This window comes from Anoplophora glabripennis, unplaced genomic scaffold, assembly GCF_000390285.2.
Source record: "Anoplophora glabripennis isolate ALB-LARVAE unplaced genomic scaffold, Agla_2.0 scaffold290, whole genome shotgun sequence".
NCBI classification, from domain to species: Eukaryota; Metazoa; Arthropoda; class Insecta; order Coleoptera; family Cerambycidae; genus Anoplophora; species Anoplophora glabripennis.
This window is the reverse complement of record NW_019416372.1, coordinates 118,021-131,391: the sequence shown is the minus strand read 5'-3', so window position 1 is coordinate 131,391 and position 13,371 is coordinate 118,021. Positions and strand designations below refer to the sequence as shown.

The window sequence follows — 13,371 nt, the reverse complement described above, 5'->3', positions numbered from 1 at the left end:
GTTAACTTAATAGCGCTTGCAGACCGGTCTTAGCTCTTCAGGTTTTTGAGTTATTTTGAAAAAAAGTAAAGGTGGCGTTTTCGAAAATCGTCTGTATCTTCTTTATTTAGAGGAATTCTTAAAATCTGAAAACACTTTTAAAAGCAAGTGTTTTCGGGGAATTTCAGTGTATATTTAGATTTTCATTGCGACGTTTCGGTTGCGAGAAACCATCATCAACTTTATTTTTTCTTATGGGCGCCATATTGAATTAAGCTGAGCAAATAGAGCATTTTTTGGCTTTTCAATGATATAATATAAGTAAGAAAAAATTTCAAAAGTAACCTCAAAAAATGAATGTTGTAATATTTTTAATAAATCTGGCAACACCGCATAATTTTTCTAGACTATTATAGAATAGTCTCAAGTTTTTGTAGAAGCTTATCATTAATGTCATGTCATTTTACAAAAATTTGAGACTATTCTATATCAATATTTTAATATTTTTAATAAATCTGGCAACACCGCATAATTTTTCGAGACTATTAGAAAATAGTATCAATTTTTGTAAAAGCTTATCTTTAAATTAAAAAATCGTAGTAATGGCCAAGTGTTAACGAAGAAAAGCCCCATTAGTAGTCTATGAATCTTAATGTCGATAATAATAGTTTCATTTGTTTCAAACTGCCTGTCATTTTGAAGTCAGGTTTTTGAGTTATTTTGAAAAAAAGTAAATGTGGCGTTTTCGAAAATCGTCTGTATCTTCTTTATTTAAAGGAATTCTTAAAATCTGAAAACACTTTTCACAGCAAGTGTTTTCAGGGAATTTCAGTGTATATTTAGATTTTCATTGTGACGTTTCGGTGGCGAGAAACCATCATCAACTTTCTTTTTTCTTATGGGCGCCATATTGAATTTTAAGCTGAGCAAATAGAGCATTTTTCAATGATATAATATAAGTAAGAATAAATCTAAAAAATAACGTCAAAAAATCAATATTTTTAATAAATCTGGCAACACCGCATAATTTTTCGAGACTATTATAGATAGTCTCAAATTTTTGTAAAAGCTTATCATTAATGTCGTGTCATTTTACAAAAATTTTAGACAATTCTATAATAGTGTCGAAAAATTATGCGGTGTTGCCAGATTTACTAAAAATATTAAAAAATTGATTTTTTGAGGTTGTTTTTAAAATTTTTTCTTACTTATTTTATATCGTTGAAAAGACAAAAAAAGTTGTATTTGCTCAGCTTAAAATTCAGTATAGCGCCCATAAGAATAAAGGAAGTTGATGATGGTTTCTCGCAAACAAAACGTCGCAATGAAACACTAAATGTACAATAAAATTCCTCGAAAAAGCTTGCTGGGAAAAGGTGTTTTCATATTTAAAAAAATCCTCTAGATAAAAAAGTTACAGGCGATTTTCGAAATCGCCATTCACTTTTTTTCAAAATAACTCAAAAACCTGAAGAGCTAGGACCGGTCTGCAAGCGCCATTAAGTTAGCAACAGAACTGTCTAAATCTTTCCCCAATTAACCATTTTCCTGTCTCTGATAGTTTCCAAACATACATGCTTCACCAAAATGGTCCACACTGTATATTAAAGTTATATTTCAAGGTTGGCAGTAGCGGTTTTGCCACAAAATGGTGATAGATTGCGACACTTTATCAATCTAGGGACTTACTTTTTCCAAAATTGCAACACCATCCGTCAGTAAAAATATTCCAAGTTTTTTGCTTGGTTTTTAATAATTTTTTCAGATGCTAGTACTGGGTACTTTGTAGCTAATCTATTGCTGCAATCAATTAACTAACCTGCATTAGAAAAGAAAAAAAATGGGTATTAGTTTTTGTATCAACTTACCTACTGCGATGGCAATAACACGGCAATTTTCATTTCTTAATAAAAAAAAATAAAACAAAAATAAAGTAAAATCATAATCGATATTTATTAAAATATAAACTGAAATATTAACATTAAATGTTAATAACTATTTACATTAATTAGAATATTTAAAATAATAAATAACAAAATTACAAATATTTAAAAAGGAAAAGTTTCCCCCAAAAATAATAAAATCGACGTCACTCCCCAAACTTTAAGTACTTTCTCGACACGTATCTTATTATTTGTGGCCCGGGAAAACATTTCGAAGTGTAACAAATTATATCTCATATCTACACGTTTGGAATAAATTGATTAAGCAATCCAACATACAGTTGCTGACACTGGGATGCAGTACAGAAAATATCTAACGATAACACTCTAATAAAATTCGCACATGTGGTACTTGACCTCAATTTGTCAGCGCGTGTACAGACGTAAAATGGAGCATACGACCCACTTACCAAACAAACTAAACACCCGATCCAGTCCTTCCAAAATAAGTACGAAATACTACCGGACGCTTGCGAAGTAAAATCATTTATTTCAAATCAACCTTAAGCGCAACTCAGTCGAAAATTATAGGGGAACTGCGGCCTGCACTAAGCATACCTTCAAATCCTTCGCGGAATGCGATATATCCACAATGGAATCCACCATCTCCTGGACAGCGTTCACCGATGGAAACTGAAGCGCTGCCTGCTTCGTCTTGTTAACACTAGCGGCTAAAGCATCGGATAAGGCGTTGGCACAATGTAAGGCTCTATCTTTAATCTCCTTACAGGAGATGTTCCTGTGGACAGTATCACCGATCAGTACTAACTTGTGAGCACTGAGTACGACGAATTTGCCGTGAGCCAGGAATATTTTGGGGGGCTGGTTGTGTTCGACAGTCTGTAAAAATGCGTCTATGGCGTGTGTTAAGTTCGTGTGGTGTGTGACTACCTGTGCTGCGTAGAAGGTCAGGAGTTGTTTGTCGTCCGAGTCTAGGCCTGCCGACTTGTGGTCTCCGTCGAAAGCTATATCGTCCGCGTGTTTGAGGCAGTTGTCGTAGCCCTTCTTCAGGTCCTTGGGTAAATCCTTCAGGATCTCCGCGTGGTTCTTGGAAATGCTCTCTTTGGAATCTAGACTGACGTAGTCGTACTCCTCGGCCCACTCCGTGTTGTTAGTGCCTTGGGCTTGTTCTTTCTTGAAAAGGAGCAGACCGTTGCCTTGAATGAAGGAGGCTATCTGGCGGATGTCTTCAGTGAGCGCCCTCGAACAAGCCACCAGTTGTTCCAGTTCGTCTGGCTTGCGGATCTTCTCTTCTTCGTTCGGCCTCGACAATACCTCCAAGGACCAGTTGTGTTTGTTGAGTTTTTCCGACGCTTCCTGCACCAAACTATCGGACTTTCTCAGAGCGGAAACCAATGGCGCCAGTTTGATCGCGATGTTTTTATCAGAAGCTCTAGCCGCGTTGCCCAGAGTACCTTCCCCGAACTCGGCCAAGTCGTGAAGTGATGTTCCCAACCTAGTCACCGACAACCTGATCTCCATCAGGTTAACCTCCAACTTCTCTTTGGTTCTCCACTGGGGTCCCACGAATCCCAGCAGTTTCGATATTGCACTCGTCGTGTCAGTCTGTAATCTCTCCAGGTTTTCTAAAGCTGAATTTAGTTCTAAGGGCAACTCCTTCGTGGTCTGTGATGGAATGTCGTAGGTCTGGGGCGCGTGCAGCACCAGCTGGGGACCTCTGTTGTGCGGTCTAGGAACATCATAGTCGGGCATGTTGGCCAGACTGCTGCGGTTCGACGAGCTCAGCGAGTCTGCCGTCAGAGAACTAGCCGAACTGGAGGGGGTCAACTGATTGGGGTGCCCTAGGATGGCCCTGGGGATGTCGTAAGCCTCGCCCGATTCTCGACCTATCGGGGAAGCGCACGAGGGGGCCGGCGAGCATCGGGGACAGTTCCGGAAGTTCTCGTTGCTTACTGGAATGGCCCGGGGGGGCACATCGTAACAGTCGTTCGTCTGTTCTCTGGGGCTCAATCCTGGGCTAAGGCCAGAAACCGGAATTGGTGAGCATCTTGAGGGGGGCATGTCGTAGAGATAGACATCATTGAATTTTTTGGGGGTCACCACCTGCAAAGGAAAAAGGCTAGGTCAGCAATGTCGAGGAAAAGGTGCCGGCGGCAATAAAAACCTTGTCAAAAAATTGTCTTTTATGACGAGGTTTTTATCTAACAGAAACAAGACTACACAAAAAGTTACCACCTTCGCAGACATTCCTAAACAAAGTTATACAACAATTTACTTTTGTCAAAAAGATCACTGGTCTCCCAGATATTTCAATCGTAGTTTATTAATTAAGAACTAGAAAGGCCTGCAAATCCGCTGGTGCAGAGTTTGGCCTTTCTCTCGAGCCTTAGGCTCTCGGGCCGCGCGCCTTTCCTCGCTGGTTAGTAGATATAACATTTCTTGAAACAGGGTGTTTCAAGACTTCAACTTTGGTTTTTAAATACCCTGTATATAAAAGTTTGATGAGAACGTTTTTCAAAAAAGAGTAGGCCCCGCTCGAGAAAAGAATAAGAAAAGTTTCGCTTTGTCCTTAACTCTCAAGTGGATAATTTTGTGGAAAATCCAGTATAAACTTCCAAAAAAGGCAGAAATGGTAAAAAAATAAGTTAAGACATCTGGTTAATAAATATACAAATTTTCATTAAAAAACTAGTAAATAAAGACAAAGTTAAAAGTGAAAAGAAAAAAAACTGCCCGTAATTCAGACCTGTGTCAATTATGTGGAACATCTAGTATATGGATTTTTTAAAAACGACTTATCTTCAAAAGATTTAAAGAAAAAATTAAAAAAATGAATAAGGAACAATCTAGTCCCCCTGTGTAAGTTTTATGAAACTATATTTTTAGTTGCGCAAATTTCATTTATACAGGGTGGTCCAAAAAAAAGTTATGAAATCAAGGCCAACTTTTCTAAATGGAAACCCCACTTTTTTGTATTTTTATTCAATTCTCCATGGAATTCTGATCATTTTTTATGTAACATAACCTATACCTATCTTTAACCTTTAGAGATAATGGCGTCTGAATATAGAATATGGAAAATTTTCAAAAATTACTCTCGTTACGCTAGGACTATAACGTCAGTCAGTGGTGTACTTTCTGCTAAATACATTTTGTATTTTTCAAATATTTAAGCACAGCTAATGAATTTAATTCTAAATTTTAATTTGTTTGGTACAAACTGACAATTCCAAAACACAGCACATACACAGATTACATTGAAACGACTGCAGAAAGCATTAAAAAGTGTCAAAAGGACATATAGGCTATTGATTACATGCAAAAAACATCGTTAAATGGAACTAAACGTTCAAGCAATTGTGCTTTAAAATTCTATAACCAATAGCCTATAGCTTTTAAAGCATCACCTTGTATAAAAATACACAATTTATCATACAGATGAATAAAATTAATGTTTTTTTTACGTTACAGAGTTTTTTATCGTTATTATTTATTGCGAACCATGCCTATTTTTAACACTGTAGTGTAGACGACATAAAGATAAGCGCAATTTCTAAGAATTCCTGTAAAAATTGTAGAGAACGTGTTCCGTAACTACTGCAGTAGATTTCACCGCGAGATGCATAAAACATGTCGGCTCGACGGCTAGAATGCCATATGAGTCAGTCAAGTTTATTTTTAAACCGTAAGGCCTAATGTCACTTTTCTGCGACGCAACCGATAATAGAAGGTAATAAGAAAAGGTACAAATGATCTTTTATTCAAGCTTTGACTTTTTTACGGAATATTTTACACGGAAATCAATAACGCCTCATAACCAGAACTTGAATACCACAGTTTTTTTCAAAATGTGACCCTCTTAAGGTCAAAAATGTAGGTTAAAACCTTTGTTCAAGAAAAATAAATGTTTTACGATTAAACACTAACAAAATTTATTCAACTATGACCTAGCAGATGACGACATTCTTGTAAATGTTACGTTAGAATCTAAGAATTCGTTTTTGCCCAACTTTATTTCACATTAGTAGACACGTTTTTATATTGATACAACAGGTATAAAAGTATATTTTCAAATGTTTATGACAAACAACAATAAATGCAAATAATAAAAATATTTCTAAGAATTGGTTTGGAATTCGATGGAATGTTTAAAAAATTTAGTCAATTGAGTAAAAACAACCAAATGCCTAAAAATGATAAACAAAGAATATAAATCCGACTTGCATTGTACTGTCTCATGGCACTTGCAGAGATGATCGTAATCAGCGACCCCAAAAAACCCGCGGGAATAAAATCAAACAAAAATATTGAATAGAAAAATGCGTGACTTAAAGGGTTAATGGTACCCTTGTCTGTGGTGGTTTCCAACTCTTTGAATAATGAGTTATATTTTTTTTTTATCTTTCTATCAACCTACATTAGATATATGAACAATGTATATATAATATAACATACAAAAACAATCGTAATGTGCATTTACATTTGACTATTTCACCCTATTTTAGGAGATATTATAACTTCCTTTTTGTGCGGCTGTGTTATTTTGTTTCGGACAAATTTTTTACACCTAACTGTGACTCACCCTGTATAAAAAAACGAACTTTTATGTCTACTTCTTCAATAAACTTAACTATTATTTGTTCATGAATGACTTGTTTTCATCATTAACATCATTGCCTGTATTAACGTTAATAGGAACCCATAATCCTATAGAATCCATACGATAACTGCACACGGAAGCGATGGAGGTATTCCAAAACGAACCAAACATGTCTGGGATGTTTATAAGAGTATTCAAGACAAGAGCTGTGCCCTGACTGCCAATGAATCTCCACGGACAAATAGGAAGTTTCGGCGCCAGTCACAAACAAAACAATGTACGATATATGAAACAAGGTATTCCACTGCTGCCAGTGCATCTTTATTTGGTAGTGTCGGCTAACAATGATCAGTTGATCGACCGGCAGTCCTCATTTGGAAACGCGATGAACTGGGTTGAAAACGAGGAAAAAAGAAGCTTCGTACTTCAGTAATAATAACAAAAGTGTTATATGTTCGTAAATACGTATTTCTAACGAACAAAAAGTGCGCTCGGAGAAATCGACCATTAGAAACATTTTGCTAAGACAGTCTATATTATAAAAATATTTTTTTATGACAGCATCGGAATATTTCTGGAACCTATCTATAATTTTTTTTATCCCAAATTTTGTTAGGATAGAAGATGCACTGCTTTGTATCATTCTAGACGTAAGTATGGAATAAATTCAGTAAAAACGAAACAATTTTTTTTTGGGAAAAATCCTCGAATAGGCCGATTTTTAATTTAAAAAATACATATTTTAGCATAAATGGCGATTTTCAACCGTCATTTGTTTTCGAGTAATGACGTCATCGAAATTTTTTTAATAGCAACCCCCTATTTTGTTTCTTGATTCTGAAAGATCGTTTCATTGTCGATCCGACAGTATTAAAATGTTGCCATCTTAAAGTTTTCAAGTAAATGACGATTGAATGTTAGAAATCCCAGATCAATTAAAATAAAGCAAAAAAGTTATCAAATTTAGTTTTTCTAAATGCCTGAAGTTTTTTATGGATCACGTAGGTGTATTTTTACACAGACTTGCGTATTGTCAACAAGTCGGTGGGTGGCAATTCGAACACTTAATTTAGGTAGAAAACTTAATGAATTGTATTTGCTTGACATAGGAATTGTTATTTTTTTAATCAATAAAATTTACGTTTTCCAACATTCAATCGTCATTTGCTCGAAAACTTTCCCATGTAAGATGGCAACATTTTAATACTGTCGGATCGACAATGAAATGATCTTTCAGAATCAAGAAAAAAAATAGGGGGTTGCTATTTAAAAAAAATGTCGATGACGTCATTACTCGAAAACAAATGACGGTTGAAAATCGCCTTTTATGCTAAAAATGTATTTTTTAAATTAAAAATCGACCTGTTCGAGGATTTTTCCCAAAAAAAATTTGTTTCGATTTTACTGAATTTATTCCATACATTACATATTAATATTATCTTGTTTAAAGAAAAATTATACGAAAATTGCCTTTACTATATCATGTGCAGAAAAAATCATCGATAAATAAACAATTCCTCGAAACTACACATCATTATCTTCATATCAGTATAACCTCACGCTGAGACCACAAACATTAACAGCCCAAATTAGCTCAAGAATTAATGTAGCGTAATCTTGCTTCGTTCCAGATAAAAAATCAATCATTTCGGACTGAAAACCTATTAAGTCGATCTATGGAAGACAGGGAGTCGACTCTAATTAATTATTAATGAAGAAACAAACCACTTTATCTTGTGGTTTAACATTATCAGAAGCGGATGATAAATGGTAATTAGAAACAAAGGTCAGTGTCTAAGTCTTTTTTTTTCCTCCAGAACCGGTATGAGTCGTGAAACAAGTGGCAACTGTATATCTGCATAAAATGGCGATTAGATGAAAAAAAGGATACCTTGAATTATATTTGCATATCCATTGTTGTTTAACTCATTACAAGCGTTTGTGATTTTTTCTTTCAAATGATTAATATCTCGCGAAGGTGTTTTGCAAACCTTATTTTTTAAAACTCCCCGTAAAAAAATCACACTGAATAGGTCCATTAGGCCCAATCCATAATGCATCTTCATTTCGTCGCAAGGTCGCCCCCAATCTTGTAAAGATACTATGATCAGGAATGAGGCGCTCTGGATACCTTTCTCGAAATAACTCTACAGCTCTTCTTGAATTTTCTTGTGACTTGCCGTAAATTAGCAACATATCAACTTTTTCTGAATGAGAAAACATTTTGTAAGCACAAAAGTTCTATGTTTGACGTTCGTATTTTATGACATTTATGCCCTTTAAACAACGAACATTCAATTATTTTCCAACGACTACTTGATCCTTCCACCGTTAATATGATTTTTAGGTGGTATTTCTTTTGAGACTCTTTAGGACGATACTGCTTATAACTTTTACACTGGAAGTAATACAGAAAAATTTCTCTAATAAAAGTTTATTAGAAATAAGAGAGCTTTTTAACAGGAATTTGCTTTCTTTCACATATATTTTACATGCACATTTTTCACAGTAAATTCAGTTATATCCGTATCATACCTGATATTATTTCGAGATCGTTTTTTATCACAGCAAAGTTCACATTTACTTGTATACTACTATCTAAAGTGAAAGGACACAGATAATTACGCATTTTTTTCTTTTAAAATTGCCAAAGAGTATCGAAACGTGTCGAATGAGTAGAAAAAAGTTTCGATTTGGGTTAAAATGCAATTTCCATAGATGATTTCATTGTAGTAACATTACAAACAAAATTCTTGATAACTTAAGTCGTTTTAAAATCAAGCCATGTTAGAACTGTATTATTACCTAAGTGGTTGAATTACTCAAAAGTATATATAAAGATATTTAAAGCAATGTTTGTTCCAGTTTTGTATAAATCCCAACTTCATTTAAGGATGCGATAAATTATTCCATTTAAAAACAAATATAAATAGACGTTTATTTTCGTGATATAATGTAAAATTTAAAACTAATACGCTCTTTTATTGGAATATATCCTACCGAGACGTGATTAAAAAAGTTCACTAGCTAAAATAAACAACATATTTGTGTTTGTTTTGAAAACATAGAGGTGCTGTTTGTGACGTCTCTTTTTTAACTCAAGAATAAAGTGAAAACTTATCTGGATTTACATAAACTTCGCCGATCCAAATTTGATTTCCAAACAGGTTCTACATAACTGTCGAACGAATCAATTTTACGATATCCAACAAAATAAATCGTCAAGTAATCGTCAAGCTACGATAATTTAACAGCCGATTTCTAATAGCATCTTAATAAAACTGCTTATCACATTTCACTTGAGAAATGGTGAAATTTCTGGCATTTTTATGTACTGAAATCTTGAAAAGTAAAACGTGTAGAACAAAAGTAAGCACAAAAATAAAATCCTTGATGTTTTGTTTATTCATTGTTACCATTTAGATTTACCCAAATAAAATAATAACTAAAAAAAAGCGTTTGTAAAACATGCGTTTTCTGTTTATCCTAACCCCACATTTTAAGGATTATTTTTACGTACTTATAAATAAAAGTAAACAATTTTATATGTAGAGTAGGACTAAGCAAGTAAATGTTATAAGAATATTTACATGTGGAGTTATATATAAAAAAGTTTGATCGTTTTTTGCACCTGTATTCGTTTTACTGAGGCGTCTTTGAAAATACTCAGGTGGCATGACATAACATTCCTATTATTTGATAAGCTTTAGATTATTCAGTTATTAAATGTTTGAAATTATTTGTCTTTGTCTATTTAAAGAATATGGGGCCCTTAATATCATTTCTGATAACAATAAAATAAGGTATTTGGAATTATTGCAAAATCAGGATATACCAATTAACCTACTTAATTAAATCCAACAATTTTATTTGTTTATGTTTAGGTACATATAGGTACTTAATACAAATTTGTCTCTGTAACTGATAAGTACCCACCAACAACGGACTGATATGAACTGTAATGTTGGTTTTATTTTTATCGCTAAGCATTACCTAAACAGACAACTCTGCACTTTTAGAATAAAACAATTCCTTATTGATCTATCCTCCTTTAATGACATATTTATTATTAGCAAAGGAATTTCTATATAAAATAAAAAGTCAGTATTTTCTTTAATTACCGCAACTGGATGATATTAAATAGAAATACCTCTGTAGTTTGCCTCATAAATATAGACCTGTTCAAATACGTGTAAACATGGGTTTAATTGACATTTCGTCAACTTATTTGTATTAAAAATAAAGCTGTTTCTCTATGAAAGGTCAGTAGCACCAAAAAACAGTTTAAAATTTCTGTATGTCTATGTTTGTTATGATTTATAACAAGTTATAAAACATATCCTGGAAAACAAAATTAATTTTAACCTTATTCGGACTGAGGTCAGGGCGAAAAAAATATTTTTGAAGCAGTCTCAAGGTGACAAGAAAAGGGTACCAACAAACAGCAACAAGTTCTTCTTTGCATTCTCATATTATCATTCGTTCTGGACAAAATAATTTATTAACGGTATTTTATTTGTTCCAATGTAAATAGGACAAAATTTGGAAACGCAATTCGATAAAGACTATGTATATGCGCAGCAAGTCTAATAGTCTGGATCAATAAATGCATGCGATTCGCAATGTTGCGTAACATCGTTACTTTTTCAACCAACTATTAGAATTCCATATCGAGATATAATTACACGCTATATCATGATGTGATGGTTTATGTGTATGTTCTGCCAATGCATCTACTATAGAATTCAAGCTTATTATTACAGATTACTATTCCAGCGCAAATTGGAATTTAATTTTCAATAGCAGGTATTAACTTTAATCTTGTGTTCATCCGTTATCAAAACAAATACGCTTATCGGACAAAGTTATCGAGACAAGAGAACATATATCTTATTGATTTAGGGAACATTTGTGTTTATCAAGAAAAATGTGTAACTGTTATTTCCAATCGCTATCTAAACACTAAAACAAATCTAGTTAATTTTTTCTTTATTAAAAAACACATGATAACGCATCAACAGTGTTAAAAAAAAGTCTTAGTCTTTTGAGTTATATTTTGTTTTGTTTTAGTATAATTTTAAAATAATTTCTAATATACAGGGTGTCCGCAAATTTAACCGACGTCTGACTGCATATTCACGATAAATAAATACGAATTACGAAAAAAAAGTTAAATATAAACTTGTTGGTTTTTGAGTTACAGGCCTTTAATGTTGTCAAAAATAAAACTAATTTAATTAATAACTTCATAATCCGTAGATCGTATTTATTTATTGACGTGAATATGCAGTTACGCGTTGTCGGTGAAATTTTCGGACACCCTGTAGGTATTTCATGATTGAAAAAAATGAAACACCAATAGAAAATAAAGCAGATTTAAGACAACGAATCACAAATGGATGTCAGCAAGTCAGACAAATGCCAGCAAAATGAAAATGTCCGCTACTGGCAGCACCAGCGACTGTCGTACATTCGAGCCGGCGAAGCAAGAAGAGCGCCAGAAGAAAGGGCCCTAGCCGGCGGGGCCCAGCCAGGACAAAAGGAGGTCCCACAAAACGCCTACACCGGCCGCATTTGCGGTCGGGGTAGACGACGGATGGGGCCCACCTACGAAGGCTGTCCAGGCCTACACGAGATAAGGCAGGATAAAGAGGGATAATCCCCCTCGATCCCAATTCATTGAGGCCAATTTCTAGCCATGGAATAATGGCGTGTCGTACATTTTCAAAAATTGCTGGCATTTGTCTGACTTGCTGACATCCATTTATGATATCTTTATTTTAAATCTGCTTCATTTTCTAATAGTGTTTAATTTTTTTCAACCATGAAATACCTATTAGAAATTATTTTACAATTAAATACGAACAAAAAAAAATTTATAATTCGAAAACGGTTTATTGTCTGAATTTTTTATTTATTAAAAATATGCGCCTATTATTTTTCTGAAAATCCAATGGCGTAGTTTTTCTGAGGGTTTTAATGGCAAAGCTCTCCTGAATCTCCGCCTTTGGTTGACAGATTTATATAGAAATGTATCGAATAATTACCTTTAATTAGTTACATAATTTCCCCAAGTATCGTCAATTTACATCAAACAACTTCAGAGGAAATACTTGTTCAAAAAAATGGTTTTTAGCTCAAAATAATGTGAAATTTAATGTTAAAATAGTAGTCCACCTTTTACAAATCAAAGGATTTGATGGAATTATATCGGATAATTCCCTCCAAAGTCCAAACTCGAAGCCATAAAGACTCTTTAAGTAGCTTTATCCCCAACTGACTTGTTGCTTGGGAAAGGCTGAAGTCTCACGCAAATTCACCCCTCCCCATAGTAATCATTTTACCTTTATGTACCTTTATGTATTACTAAGAAATATTTATATCCAAATATATTCTTAAAATAAGTATATACAATCATTTGACCAAAACTATTCAAGTTTGTATTAATCAAACGATGCATTAATATACAATACAAATAATGTTTCTCTAAAATCTATATAGATCATAAAATTAAGAATAGAATTCGTTTAACCGTAAGAATCAAATATTTATTTTAAATGCTGACTATTTTTAAAGTAAGAAATTATATTTCTGGGTAGAAATTTAAAGTATTTAAATAAATAAATAATTTTCTTGAATGAAGAAAATATTTTCCTGCGAATATACAAACGGGTGATACCTTAAAATAAATAAAATGTTGTACATTTGAATCAAGAAACTTTTTTTGCGTGTACGCACGGACCTGAAAGAAAAACCTCGCATTGGAAGAGTCGCAATTCCGAATTGCGCAACACCAAGCGGCGCAATATGAAAATGGTACCGGCCCAATCAATACCTGCATAATGCATTATTGATCGCGCCCGTCCTAGCCGAAAATTCGAGTTTATT

General features: G+C 33.8%; 1 protein-coding gene across 1 annotated transcript in view; it reads right to left on the bottom strand.

Moving 5' to 3' along the window:
• Positions 1 to 1,988: 1,988 nt before the first annotated feature.
• LOC108916032 (breast cancer anti-estrogen resistance protein 1) overlaps positions 1,989 to 13,371 on the bottom strand; it is a 43,430-nt gene continuing 32,047 nt past the window's right edge. Inside the window, exon 4 of the mRNA XM_018722221.1 lies at positions 1,989 to 3,986. Coding sequence (XP_018577737.1) covers positions 2,448 to 3,986 — 1,539 coding nt within the window. The 3' untranslated portion in view covers positions 1,989 to 2,447. The remainder of the gene's footprint in view (positions 3,987 to 13,371) is intronic.